Source organism: Scyliorhinus canicula, chromosome 16 (assembly GCF_902713615.1).
Source record: "Scyliorhinus canicula chromosome 16, sScyCan1.1, whole genome shotgun sequence".
NCBI classification, from domain to species: Eukaryota; Metazoa; Chordata; class Chondrichthyes; order Carcharhiniformes; family Scyliorhinidae; genus Scyliorhinus; species Scyliorhinus canicula.
Window position 1 is genome coordinate 77339699 of NC_052161.1, and position 14636 is coordinate 77354334.

General features: G+C 45.0%; 1 protein-coding gene and 1 long non-coding RNA gene across 6 annotated transcripts in view; one reads left to right on the forward strand and one right to left on the reverse strand.

The window, feature by feature from the left end:
* mypn (myopalladin) overlaps nt 1–14636 on the forward strand; it is a 356035-nt gene that overhangs the window by 198259 nt on the left and 143140 nt on the right. For all 5 annotated transcript variants that reach the window (XM_038822204.1, XM_038822196.1, XM_038822201.1 and 2 more), the window contains exons 7-8: nt 3250–3391; nt 8933–8956. In XM_038822204.1, the coding sequence (XP_038678132.1) occupies nt 3250–3391; nt 8933–8956 (166 nt within the window). The remainder of the gene's footprint in view (nt 1–3249; nt 3392–8932; nt 8957–14636) is intronic.
* Nucleotides 1–14636, reverse strand: part of LOC119979670 — a 236983-nt gene that overhangs the window by 89375 nt on the left and 132972 nt on the right. The window lies entirely within an intron of this gene.

Here is a 14636-nt window from a genome sequence, read left to right on the forward strand (position 1 = left end):
ACACGGACAGTGTCCCGGGACCGTGATCGAACCCCGGTCCTGCGAGGCAGCAGTGCTAACCACTGCGCTACTGTGCTGCCCCATTGCTACCTCTCCGTTAACCAGTCTTCTATCTATGTGTAAAAATAACCCCCAAAATTTTGTGCAGAATTTTATCAACTGCCATTTGGAAACCCGGGTATCTGGTTCCCCTTTATCTGCCCCACGATCTATATTCTCAAAAAACTCTAAGAAATTTGTCAAACAGGATTTCCCTTCAATAAAACCACGTGGAGTTGTTCTAATCGTACATTTTAACTAAATGGGAACAAAGCGAGCATGTTTAGCCATGTCTTTCCCGCCGAGAAACGCCCTGCTATTTCCCTACCCCCCCCCCCAGTTTGATAGGGGGCCTTCGCAGGGAATGTGTGGCCGGAGCCGCACATAGCCCTGTTTACTGCTCCCAGGAGCTCCGCTAGTCGGAACACCTCTGTGTAAAATTGGAGTCCTGATCTCTAGAGCCCCTGACGCAACCACCGACCTCCCCCCCCCCCCCCCCCCCCCCCCCCAACACACAAGCCCCAACTCACTATGTGGGGGAGCCAGGCCCCCCACCTCCCCAGAACCTACACAGGATACCCTGCTGGCACCCAGACGGCAGTGCCAGGGTGCCAGGCTGGCAGCAGCAGTGCCGGGGTATCACCCTGCCCAGATGACATGCACCTGGACCTCTGATCCCCTGGGAGACCTCTGATCTGGTCCCCGTTTGTGGAGACCAGTACTGAAGGACGCTCTCCCGGGTTCTCCGAGGCGAAGGAGATAGACTTGTTGTCTCACTCTAATAAGCAGGGTTATGTGATTCCACCCACAATGGGCAGGATTCGCATTGCGATATCGCGCAAGATCGCGATAGGTTCCGCGAATTGTTGCGAGCCGGGTAAATCCCAGCAGGGGGTCTCCTGGCTTCTATCGGCCACGTTGCGCCGCGATGTGCCGCCTTTCAGGCGCAATATGGTCATTACAGAGTTCTGGGACTTTGGCAGATAACTGCTCCAACCAACTTCTGCCACAAGATGGAGCCTGATCAAATTAAAAGTATGTTGAGTCCATTTGTTTTATTGGATAACATATTGTACAATATATCTTTTATATTTAGTGATATCTTTATTTTGTACGTTATTTCAGCTAGGTATGCACGGTACTTCACATGTACAGTACACTATTTTAGCTTGTAGAAAGTCTTGTTGGGACCAGGAGTGTCGAAAGGAACCTAACTCTGGTTTTAACATTAATTCCTATGGGAGCCTATGTTTCACTTAAAGTTGTGATATCCAGAATGTAACCACAACTTTAAGTGAGTACCTACTGCAGTTTTGCTCTGGTAATATTCATTTCCACTCTTGTGCCACTCTTCTCCAGTTAATGGACCAAATTCACATTCTTGGTCAGCATATCAACAGTGACACTTCCTGTTGTATTCATGCCTTGATGTAGAATCTTTTGCAGCTTCCCTCTGATTGCAGAGAAAGTGGAACCTTCTCTTTGCTGTTTCAAGCTAATACACAGGGATGAATTTTCCCCCATTCCCGCTGATGGTGACAGCCCCCCTCCCCCCACGTTGTGGCCGGCGGACAACACAAAACGCCTTTGACATCGGCAGACTGGAAAGCCCCGCTACCAGCTAATAGTGAGCCGTATCCATCATTGGAATACATGCCACGGGGCGGGGGGGGAGGGAGGGGGTCGTCCTTCCCACCTTCAACTCAAGAAAGAGGGAGAGAGAGAGAGGCAAAAGATTAATCTCTCACCGTCTCCATGAATTGGTCCATTTGCATTTTCAAGTACAACGGGCTGGATTCTCCGCTGCCGGGATGCTCCGGTTTGCCGCAGCATTTTCCCGACGGCATGGGGCTGCCCCACAATGGTCATTGACCAGCCGGCGAAACGGAGTATCCCGCTGGCATGCTGAACCAGAAATCTGGCACGGTGGGACGGAGAATCCAGCCCAACTACTTTGATTGAGGTCCTGCTCCCTCCTCAACACCTACTTTGCATTTTCATCTCAGGCACCTTCTGAATCAATGAATGAAAACCAATCCAGCATTACACACACAAAAAACCTTTTGTAAATGCTGAAATGTGCAAACACCACCCATCCCAATGCTTGAAATGGATTTGATATCACAATTCTCCTGGTCCTTTGGGAGTTCAATAACTAAACTTCACCTTTGTTTCAGCAGCTATTGCTTCTTGCTATCGAGTCAGGAATGAATGCTGGAATTCTGGAAGTTCATTCTTGGCATCAGGAAACTGGGGCGGGATTCTGTGATCCTGAGGTTAAGTGTTGACACCGTCGGAAGCACCGTCACGTTACTCGACGGCGTCAACACGGCCTCAGGATCAGCAGTTCTGGCCTCTACAGGAAGCCAGCACGGCACTGGAGCGGTTCACGCCCCTCCAGCTGCTGATCCTGGCATGAACTGGGTGCCACGGGATCCGTGCATGCGCAGTGGCACCGGCGCCAACGAGCGCATGCGCAGTGGCTCCCTTCAATGCGCTGGCCCCGACGCAACACGGCGCAGGGCTACAGGGGCCAGCGTGAAAGAAAGGAGGCTTCCAGCCAGAGAGGCTGGCCCGCCAATTGGTGGGCCCCGATCGCGGGCCAGGCCACATCGGAGGCCCCTTCCCCCGACAGGCCGCCCCTCACCCTTCCACGACGAGTTCCCGCCGGTTGAGAACGGGTGTGGACGGCGCCGGCGGGACTCAGCTTTTTTATGACGGCTGCTCGGCACACTCTGGGGAGAATCACGTGCCGGCGTCGGGGCGGCGTGGCGTGATTCACACCGGTTGTGGGGATTTTCTGGCCCGGCCCCGGCCTGAGAGAATTCCGCCCCTGATTTCCTACCCAAAGCAGATTGTAACTTGAACAAATAGAAGGATATAGCTATTTATCAGTGTATCACCTACTGCTCAGTACTTTATTATCTACCTATCCTGCTAACATCCATCTATCTTTTCATTCATCCAATCCACACGTTTATTTAAACAAAAATTGGATTTATTTTTCTGTCATCATCTCTCCTATATATCAGTGTGTTGTGACAATTAACAGCTGTTTATAGTTACAATCATTCAAAAAGATATTTTATGAGCTAAAATACGAAAGAAATACCTGGGGACATTTATCCTCTTGTGTAAAACAAGAATGTAAATACTTAGCCAAAGGGAAAAAACTTCAGGCTGATAAATTAACATGATCATAATTTTCAGCCACTACAAGATGTGACAGTGAAAGAGGGACAGCTGGTCGTGTTGGAATGCCGTATTAAAGGAATACCTTTCCCGAAAATGGAATGGTACAGGGAGGAAACTTTAATAGAAGATTCTCCTGATTTTCGAATCCTGCAGAAAAGTAAGTATTAAAGTAGAGATTAATTGACACAGTAAAACATAATGTAACCGTCCATTCGGGAATCGTATTGTATTAATTGGACGGCTACATAGGGATTCATTTACAAAGAGGTTTTCACAAGTTTGTAAGTCCAATTGGTAATGTATTCTGAATAACAAGCCAGGAAGTTTGGTTGGTTAGTTTTTATTCAATCACAAGTAATTTTTCATGTTCATATAGATACAATTGGCTAGGAACGGTCAATTTTAAGCAGAACCAAACGGAAACATCTGCAATAAAACATATGTAAGGTTATATCTAATTTTATGGTCTTTTAAAATATATAAGGACGATATAGTATGGAAATTGGATAGGATAAAAACAGATATTTAAAAGCATCTTAGATTACTGAGGGAAAAAGGGGTGCAGCTATTCAAAGCTCTGACGACAATCTCTCAACCCTTCAGTGACTGGTTTTATGGGACTTTAGTTTTCTTTATTCTTTCATTTGTTGTCCATCCCTAATTGCCCCTGAACTGAGGGCATTTAAGAGTCAACCATATGGATTGGATTTGTGTTGTATTTTATATTTTCCCCGCGTCTTGACTGTGATAGAGAAATACAAACATGATTCATTAGGTAAGCAAAACTGAACTTTATTTCTGAATTAGAGCTGACTGCTAGCAGAAAATGGCTGATACTTGGAGTCGGAAGGCAGTCAATTACAAACTGCTGAGTCCGTCCCAAGTCTGCGATATTACAGAAAAGAAGGCGATTCTTATACATTATAGGATCAAGATAACATGAATACAGCTTGGTCAGGAATTTGATTGAAAGTAAAACATAAGTAATAATCGTTACAATGGCGTCACCTTCTGACCTTTAGGGGACTTGAGTTTCATATCATTATCTTGTCTTTGTTTTAAGAAAGGGAAGAAGTTGTTTACATACAGGCAGAGACAGCTTTTTAGCTTATCGTATATAGTTAGACTCCTCTGGTCTCATGACGAACGCGTCTTATCTGAGTGTTAGAGTCAGCCAGTTCTCGGTTGACCTCGGCTGTTTGTATCTGTGCCTTAGGTTTAAATTCAATTGTACCAAGAAGACTTGACTAGTTTTCCTATCATGCCATTATTTGCTTCACACAATACCACATTTGTTTATTGTCACATGTACCAAGGTACAGTGAAAAGTATTTTTCTGCGAGCAGCTCAACAGATCATTAAGAGCATGAAGAGAAAAGAAAATACATAATAGGGCAACACAAGGTACACAATGTAACTACATAACACCGGCATCGTTTAGGAGTCTGGTAACAATGGGGAAGAAGCTGTTTTTGAGTCTGTTCATTCGTGTTCTCAAACTTTTGTATCTCTGCCCGATAGAAGAAGTTGGAAGAGTGAGTAAGCTGGGTGGGAAAGGTCTTTGATTATGTGAATATTGCTGTGGATCTGGGGTCACATGTAGGCCAGACCGGGTAAGGACGACGGATTTCCTTCCCTAAAGGGCATTAGTGAACCAGATGGATCTTTGCAACAATGGTTTCATGGGCATCATTAGACTTTTAATTCCAGGTTTGCATCTGCCATGGTGGGATTTGAACCCAGGTTCCCAGAGCCTGAGCTGCCAGATTACTGATCCAGTGCCGATACCACTACACCACCACCTCCCCATGCCTGCAAATGCTACAATGCTATTCAATAAAGGAGAGAGGGTTAAACCTGGGATAACAGGCCAGTCCATCTAAAGTCAGTTGTGGGTAACCTTTAGAGGCAATGATCCAAAACCAAATAAATTGTCACTTGGGAAAAATGGGCTAATAAATGACAGACAGCACGCATTTGTTGAGGTCAAATTTTCTGAAGAGTAAAGTTGAGGCAACAAAACAGTGTAGTGATGTGGGTAAAAACAAGCAGAGTGGAACAGGAAGGGTCGGAAAGTTTAACAGTAATTGTTCATCAGCAAGTAAGGACTATACAGCGTGCAGCAGCAAAAAAAATAAACGAAAGGTTCCTCATCTGATTGTGTGAAGCATTTGCAATAAGATAGATGAACCAGTGACACAAAAAGAGATAAATGGTTTTGATGTATTTGTCATTACAGAAATATGGTTACATGGTGACTGAGGTTGGGTAATACATATTCCAGGGTACAATATTTTGAAAAGAGGAGAGATAACCCTGACATTAGGGCATTAGTAAGTAAGGATCTTGGCTCAGAACGTCATGAAGTACGATAGATCATGAAGTACAACGAGTGTGAGTGGAGATTAGGGAATAGCAAAAGTTGGAAAACACTGGTGGAAGCAGTTTACAGGCCCGTAACAATAGCTATACTGTGGTTCAAAACATTAAATGAGAAATTATTGGAGCATATATCAAAGGCAATGTAGTAATTATGTGCGACCAACCAAATTAAAATGAGTTTGTAGAATGTTGGTAGTTTCCTGGAGCAGGGTTTGGGCAGGGTTTTCTGGCCCCCCACCGTGTGGTTTCCAGCTGTGCAGGAAGCCCGCCGTCAGCCTTCAACAGAATCTTCCAGTCTCGCCAATGTCTACAGTGTTTTGTGTGACTCGCCTATCTCACTGCCGGGGAATCCATGTCGGTCAATTGCCTTTGGCAGCACCAGAGGATCCTGCCGACGGGAAGGACGGGGCTTCCTCCCCGTGTTTGCGTGGGTTTCCTCCGGGTGCTCTGGGTTCCTCCCACAGTCCAAAGATGTGCAGGTTAGGTGGATTGGCCATGCTAAATTGCCCTTAGTGTCCAAAATTGCCCTGAGTGTTGGGTGACTGGGTTATGGGGATAGGGTGGAAGTGTTGACCTTGGGTAGGGTGCTCTTTCCACGAGCCGGTGCAGGCTCGATGGGCCGAATGGCCTCCTTCTGCACTGTAAATTCTATGAAAATCCTGTTGTTTGTGGAACCAACAAGGGATAAAGCAATTTTAGATCCAGTACTGTATAATGGGACAGGGTTAATTAATCATCTCATTTGTAAAAGCACCACTGGGAAATAGTGGTCAAAATACATTTGAATTCCATATTAAGTTTGAAAATAACGTACTCCAATCGCAAAGAAGAATCTTAAAGTTAAACAAAGTAAATTACATAGGTAAGAGAGGAGAACTGGTGAAGATTGATTTGGTAAATAGATTAAATGGCATGGTGGTAAATGAACAGTGGGAAATAATTCAAAATATTCAACAAAAATACATCCCGTTGAAAACCTAAATCTCAGCAAGAAAGATCCATCTGTGGCTTACTTGGAAAATTAAGAATCGCATTAGATTAAAAGAAGAGGCTTATAAGGTTGCAAGTCTCAGGATTGGGAGTGTTTTAGAAACCAGGAGAGGGCCACCAATATGTAGATCAAAAGGGAAAAAAGTGGAATATGAGAGCAAATTAGCCAGGAATATGAAAAACAGATTGTGAGAGTTTTTGTAAGTGGAACAGAGTGGGAAAAGTGAACGTTAGTCCCTTAGAAGTAGAGATGGGATAAGTTATTCCGGGGAATGAGGAAATGGCAGAGACATTGAACATATATTTTGTGTCTGTCTTCACAGTTAAACACACCAGTTACATACCAGAATTAGAGGGTAACCAAGTTGCTAAAAGTGAGGAAATTAATATCTGGAGAGAAAAAGTACTGGAGAAACTGAAGGTACTAAAATCGGACTAAACCCCAGACCTGATAGCTGCAGAGATGGTGAATGCTGTGGTAATGATATTCCAAAATTCCTCAGATTCTAGAATGATCTCATCAGGTTTAAAATTAGCACATGTGATACTGTTATTCAAGAAAGGAGGGAGAGGGAAAATAAGGAACTGTCTTCTACAGGCCAATTAGCCTGACATTAGTTGTCGGGAAAGTGCTGGAATCTAGTATTAAAGAAGTCTTAACATTTGTCATGGAGTATTCCTTTAAGAAAGGTTTTTGTCTTATCACATGGTTTCAGTTATGTCATTTTGTTGGTGGAGCTGAGCTATGGTTGTGAGTTTTACTTTCGCTTTCAGTTTTGACTGCTGTGGACTCAGACAAGAGAAATAAGTGTTTTGACCTGTCTCTCTCTAGTTTCATTTTAAATATCTGTTCCAATAAAAAAAAACATTGATTATAGCTACCTGCTGTTTTGGTAACTTAGAAGATATAGTTTGCTTTCCGCAAGGGTTTACACCTGCTGGTGAGATGGAGTAATAATCTCAGGGAAAGCCAGTTTTATTCAAGTGAAAATGCAGAGTGCAGAGTGGACCACACTCTTGAAAAGGGGTTTTTGGTTTATGGGATTTTGTTTTTGAATTGGAACAGTTAAGGGGGAATTTATTAAGTGTTATATGTAGATTACTGTAGCTGTGGGGTATCATTATATTTGTAATTGATGAGAATTCTTGCTATTTGTTTGTATGTAAATGTTAACTAAGTTCTTAGAATAAGGCTTATTTTGATTAAAGTGTCTAGGCAGACTGTTGAATCGCACCTCAAGTGAAGGCTCTTGTGCTCACCCTAGCCAAATTCAACAAACGATTATAGGTCAGGTGAACTCCATAATACACTTTGGAGTTTCTAAACCCTGGCCCATAATAACAATGTACTTAGAAAATTATAGTATGATTAGCTACAAAAGGTAAATTATATTTGACAAACCTCTTTGAGGATGTAACAAGCATGGTAGCTAAAGGGGAACCAATAGATGTTGTATACCTGGATTTCCAAAAGAAATTTGATAAGTTTTTCATGTGTATGATTGATCTGATGGCTTCAAGAGTTCCGGAATAAATGTTGACGATTCGCAAAGCCACTACCACCTGACTGAGCTGCCACCTCTGATAGATCTGTCCTGCCAGTGGGGTAGAACATAAGCAGGAATGGCTATGTCAGCTTATTACTTGACTCATCTCTTGGTCTGCTCTCGCAATTTTGGCACAAGTTGCAAGATGTTAGGAAGGAGGACATTGCAAGGTTGACTTAAAGAGGATGTGTCATATTTGGTAGCTAGCTTAATACCATGGGGCCTGTCCAGTTTTATTCTTCTCAGACTTTTCAGTATTGTTTCAGTACAACTGGGAAGTTTGCTAGGTCATTTCATTGGCCAGTTAAGAGTCAACCACATTGCTATGGGTCTAGAATCAGATGACCAGATCTGGTAAAGGTGTCAGATTTCCTTCCCTAAAGGGCATGACTGAACCAGATGGTGTTTTAAAACAACAATTAGTTAATTTAATGATCATCATCATGCACCCTAACCTTTTATTTTGTGCTTATTTATTGCATTTAAAATTTCGAATTGAGATTACAACTCATGTCTCCAGAGGATTTGCTGAGGATTCTGGATTACTAGTCCTGTAACATAACGAAACACTACAGATTTGAGAATATGCTTTTTGATAGCACCTTTGAAAAATTTCCAAAATCCTTGGCCGATTCAACTGAAGTTAACGCTGCAAAATTTAATTTTTAATTTTGTAAATCTTAACTGTTATTAAAAGCTTCTTTTGAAAAACTGTTGTCCAAATGAGAAAACTCCTAATTACGTATTCATTCTTCTCTGTTTCCTTGCTATTTATCTAGAGCCACGGTCAATGAGTGATTCAGGTAAGTGACTGTGCCTATTTGGAGGTTCTTTGCCATTTTTATTGAGTAGGCACTTTAGAAAAATGGGATGGTTCACAAACTTTCCGAAGGGTGGGGAAATACCAGTGTACACTGTGCTGTCCTTCCTTGCGCAGTCACAGGGTGGAATGAGAAAAAGATAGATCACGGGCAGGGCGTCCGAGTGAGCCCCAAGAATTTTCTAAAAATGCAGGAAAACTATGCTCTGACAGCCAAGTCATGACGGTTTTCAAGAGAACATAGTACTTTGTGAGGTAATGAAAGGTGTACAGCGCACTATCAAACTGCAGTTATATTGCACATGCAGCCTCAATTCAACTGTGGTGTCCAAGTTGACATTTAACAGCAAGGCTTTCTGCATTATGAGTAAATTTGTACTCTGAGAAATGGGAAAAGAATGCCTCACTTGAGTGAGCATGGATACAAGAATTGGAGGGGCTCTGGGGCAATAGATTTGTAATCCTATCATCAATGTGCTGGCCTTGGGTGACTATGTGTGTGCAGAGTTTGCACCTTCTCCCCGTGTCTGCGTGGGTTTCCTCCAGGAACTCCGGTTTCCTCCCACAGTCCAAAGATGTGCAGGTTAGGTGGATTGGCCATGCTAAATTCCCCCTTACCATCCAAAGACATGATACGGGTATAGGGCGGAGGAGTGGCCTAGATAGGGACTCTTTTGGGGGCTCTGCGCAGACTCGATGAGCCAAATGGCCTCCTTCTGCACTGGAGGGGTTTTATGATTCTATGCACATGCTTTGTGCGAGGACCTGTTTTGTTGAATTTAATCATGTCATTATATCTATGACCAGCAGAGGGTGTTTAGACTTGAAGGTAATATCGGCTAGAATTCTCCGATCATTGGGATTCAGTTTTCCTGCCACCAGCACACCCCCGCCAGTGGGTTACAATGGGAAAAGCCATTGACAAACGGTGGGAAGACAGAAACCCACCGTCAGCGAGCGGTGCGCGACCGAGAAACACGCGGCTGGCGGACCGTAGAATCTAGCCCAGTACTATTGTTCACTTTTCGGTGCACTTGTCAGAAGGAATGTTGGGAGGAATGAATTTTAACACCAAACAATGCATTTCCCATCACTGTGAAGGTAATCACTGCCCCCAATGTCTTTGCCTCTGGCTTCTTTCAGAGTTGGGCTCCCTCAGTCGTCTGCACACAGGCAAAATATTTTCTCAAGGGATGACAATAGCCGAATGAATGGCCTAGATTCCAGATTTCAGAGGGCTTTTTATTCCACTACCAGTGCAAGGACCACCACATAGACCTGTACTGCACAGAGGGAGGCCATTTGCCCCATCGGCCCGTGCTGGCTCTTTTAAAGTGCAGCTATTTTTATTCTCATATTCCTGCTTTTCTATCTCTAACCCTGTCCATTCCTTATCCTCAAATATCTCTCCAACTCCCTGTTAAAATTACTTATGCAATCAGTTTCCACCAGATTTTCAGACAGACCGTTCCAGATCTTTACTACTCTCCGAGTTTGGGAACATTTCTCCTCATTTCCATTTTGTCTTTGCTATAATCTGCCTGCTTGCTACTGGCTGGGGACTAATGGCAATGCCACAATCCTTAGGGAGTATGAGCTTCCCCAATGAGGGGGCGGAGAAATCATTCGCACAATCTCTGCATAAATAGAGCTGGCCAGTATGGAACCAGGTGGTGGTGCCCAGTGGATCCCTGGCGTTATCTTTCACTGAACGGGCCCTATCTCTTACAAGGTGCAAGCCCAGGGTAATCTCCAGCGCAAGCATGTAGAGCACGTTCGGTCCAGAAGACGGTTTCTTCCAAAGGTTCCCTGCCCCCGGAGCTCACGTCTACAGCCGCAGAGACCAGACACAGTGGAGAGTATTCCTCATGATCTTCCTCTGGCTCCGCACTCATAACCTGCGCAGGTGGTTGCAGAACTGCGTGGAGATAGGGACGCCAAGATGACAGACAGTGGACTCCGACTCCGAGATGGAGACACAGGACACCTCAGAGGGGGAGTCCTCGGTCCAACGGGCCGTGGATGTACAAGCGTTATGCTCTTCATCACGGAAGCACCGTTCTCCGTCTCGTTACACGCCGCCCGATCCAGCGCCACGTGCAAATGGTGTCCGGCCTGCAGCAAAATGAGTCCGACGCCCTCCTTCGCCAGGGTCTTCGGTGGATTCCTTGGACTTTGTGGTGGAGGGATGTTATAACCTGCCTGCTTACCATTGGCTGGGGACTAATGGCAATCCCACAATCCTTAGGGAGTATGAGCTTCCCCAATGAGATGGGTGGAGAAATCATTAGCAGACTCCCTGCATAAATAGAGCTGGCCAGTATGGAACCAGCTAGAGAGGAGTGAGCAGTAAGAGGGTACTGCTGCTGCTGTTGTGTATATACGTAAATGTAAATAAATGTTATTTCTTCTATTCTCCAAACTCATGCTGGATTCTTTGTGGCCCTCACAGTCTTTGGGCACTGACCCTCTTGCCAAAGAGAATAGTTTTTCTCTATCTATTCTATTAGAATGTTTCATCATCTGAAAACTTCTATTGGGTCGTCGCTTAAAATTCTCTCTATGGAGAAGTGTTCTAACTTTTCTTACCTCTCATCATAACTGAAGTCCCTTATCCCTGGTTAACATCCTGGGAAACCTTGTCTGTGTCCGAAGGTTTTTACATACTTCCTGAAGCAGGATGCCTCAAATTCTCCACAGCAGTCCAGTTGATACTGAACCAATGATTTATAAAGTACCAACATGATCTCTTTTTATATTCTAGTCCTCTATTTGTAATCTAAGGTAGCCCAATTTGCTTTTTTTCACCACCTTCCCAACCTGCCCTGCTACCTTTAAGGATTTGTGTATGTGGACACTAAGGTCTCCCTGGTGGGCCCTGTTCATCTACAAGAAAAGGTTTGACAACAGCCAGAACAAAGCAGTCCACTTAATTGCTCCCCCTTCCACAAACATTTACCCCCTCCGCCACCAATGAACAGTGACAGCAGTGTGTGCCATCTACAAGATGCACTGCAGTAACTCACCAAGTTTCCTTAGGCAGCACCTTCCAAACCCACAACCGCTGCCATATAGGACAAGAGCAGCAGATACCTGGAAGCCCCACCACCTGAGGTCCCCCTCCAAGTCACTCACCATCCTGACTTGGAAATATATCACCGTTCCTTCACTATCGCAGGGTCCAAATCCTGGAACTCCCTTCCTAACAGCACTGTGGATGACCAACACCTCAGGGACTGCAATGGCTCAAGAAGGCAGCTCGCCTCCACCTTCTGAATGGCAATTAGGAATGGGCAATAAATGCTGGCCTAGACAGTGACGTCCACATTCCATAAGTGAATAAAAAAGCCATTTTGTTGCATATGGGCAATGACTGCTTTATTATCTGGGAATTGCAAATAGAGCTGAACATTGTTATTTGGTTGTACAGAATTTGAATATTGCTGAATGTTGCTAAAAAGAGAGACAGGTTGCCAAATGTTTTTGTGAGGGCAAATGCAAGAATGCCAAATTTGAAATGACCACAACATTTATATTGCAGGAAAAAAGAATGCTGATTGGTTAAGAGCCAGTTAAGATGTCAACATTGTGAAATCACACGCAAACACCCCCATTCAGGGAACTCTACGGGCTCTTGGACTCTAAGGGGAATTTAGCATAGTCAATCCACCTAACCTGCATGTCTTTGGACTGTGGGAGGAAACCGGAGCACCCGGAGGAAACCCACGGCGAGAACGTGCAGACTCCGCACAGACAGTGACCCAATCCGGGAATCAAACCTGGGACCCTGGAGTTGTGAGGCAACTGTGCTAATCACTTTGCTACCGTGCTGCCCTGATGATTGGGCCAAGGACATACTACAAGGAACTCTTGTAGTAGTGCACTGGGGTTGTTGTTTGAGCCGCCAGACACCATTGTTTATGACTAGGTGTTGCGGGACTGTAGGCTTGATCTGTTGCTTGTCAGAGTGCTTAGTTTACCTATAACATTTTGCGTCCTCTATTAAACATGCATATGGGGATCTTGTGTTGTATTTTCTCCCGGTTGGCACCCCTTTCTTAGTCATGCCTGGTTCTGTTTGTGCCATGTTCATTAAAACCTGGCTTGATGGTAATGTTGGAGCGAGGGATATGCCAGGCCACATATTTACAGCTTATGGTGCAGTACAAATCTGATGCTGCTGATGGCACACCGTGCCTTATGGATACGTGTTTTGAGATATTAGAATGAGGTACCAGGGGCGGCACTGTGGCACAGTGGTCAGCACTGCTGCCTCACAGCACCAGGGACCTGGATTCAATTCTGGCCTTGGGTGACTGTGTGGAGTTTGCACTTTCTCCCGTGTGTGCGTGGGTTTCCTCCCACAGTCCAAAGATGTGCAGGCTCGGTGGATTGGCCAGGCTAAATTGACCCTTAGTATTCAAATGGTTAGGTGGGGTTATGGGGATGGGGCAGGGAATTGAGCCTAGGTAGGGTACTCTTTTGGAGGGTCAGTGCAGACTCGATGGGCCGAATGGCCTCCTTCTGCACTCTAGAGATTTTATAATTCTATGAGTGAAAGTGTTGAAAGAAAATGGCCGGAATTCTCCACCCATTCACTGGCGGTGAGATTCTTTAGTCCTGTTGGCTACCCTTGGTTTTCCTAGCGGTTTGAGGTGACTTTAATGGGAATTCCCATTAACAGCAGTGGGAGCTGAGAATCCTACCACCAGGGAATGGCGCACCGCTTCCTGCTGCCGAGAAACACACGGCTGGGAGGCTGGAAAATCCCACCCCGTGTAAAAACACATTCTGTTGAATGCCCCAAAGTATTTCTCACCAGAACCCAAGAGATTGATCCTTCATTCTTGAAGAATTGGCAATTCTCTTTAATGTTAGTGAAACAGGTAGCAGTCATACATTTCCTCTTGCCCAGGAGATGTTCCAGTAACACAGGTTCAGCAGTTCACGATTTATTTTGTGTTTCAACTTCTATTGAAATTCAGAAGCAGGCAAAATTTCCGATACTGATCCTGCCAAATAGAAAGAGCTGCACACAGGAGCAATGATTGAAACATGGGCGGGATGCTCCGCCCTCCCAGACAGATCTATTTGTGATTGAATCCCAGCTATACATTGTTGGAGTAGAAGTCCTTGCAATGACACCTTGCACATGTGGGAAGCTGTCCAGGGATGCAAACCAACTGGTTACACATTATGACATTTGCATCATTGTCCTTAGTGTCCAAAAAAAGTTAGGTGGGACTACTGGGTTCGGGGGTGGGGGGGGGGGGGGGGGGGGGGGGGGGGGGGGGGGGTTAGGATGGAGGTGTGGGCTCAGGTAGGGTGCTCTTTCCAAGGGCTGGTGCAGACTCGATGGGCCGAATGGCCTCCTTCAGCACTGTAAATTCTATGATGACATGAGGATTGCCACTGCACCTGATCCAAATACCTCCCCTGAATGTGACTGTGCCCTCTGCATCCCAGAACCATGCATCAAACCCTCAGGACCAAGTGCTGTAAATGGCAGACCATGCTCAACACACGGTTTTGAGCAAGATCATCACTGAACAGTGAAAGCTAAACCAACAATGCAGCCATTAACAGATGTGAAACCAGTGTTGGGTTTGTGAACTATTGTGAACAGTGAACAGTGGAGTCTGACCACCAGCCACTTCAAAGTA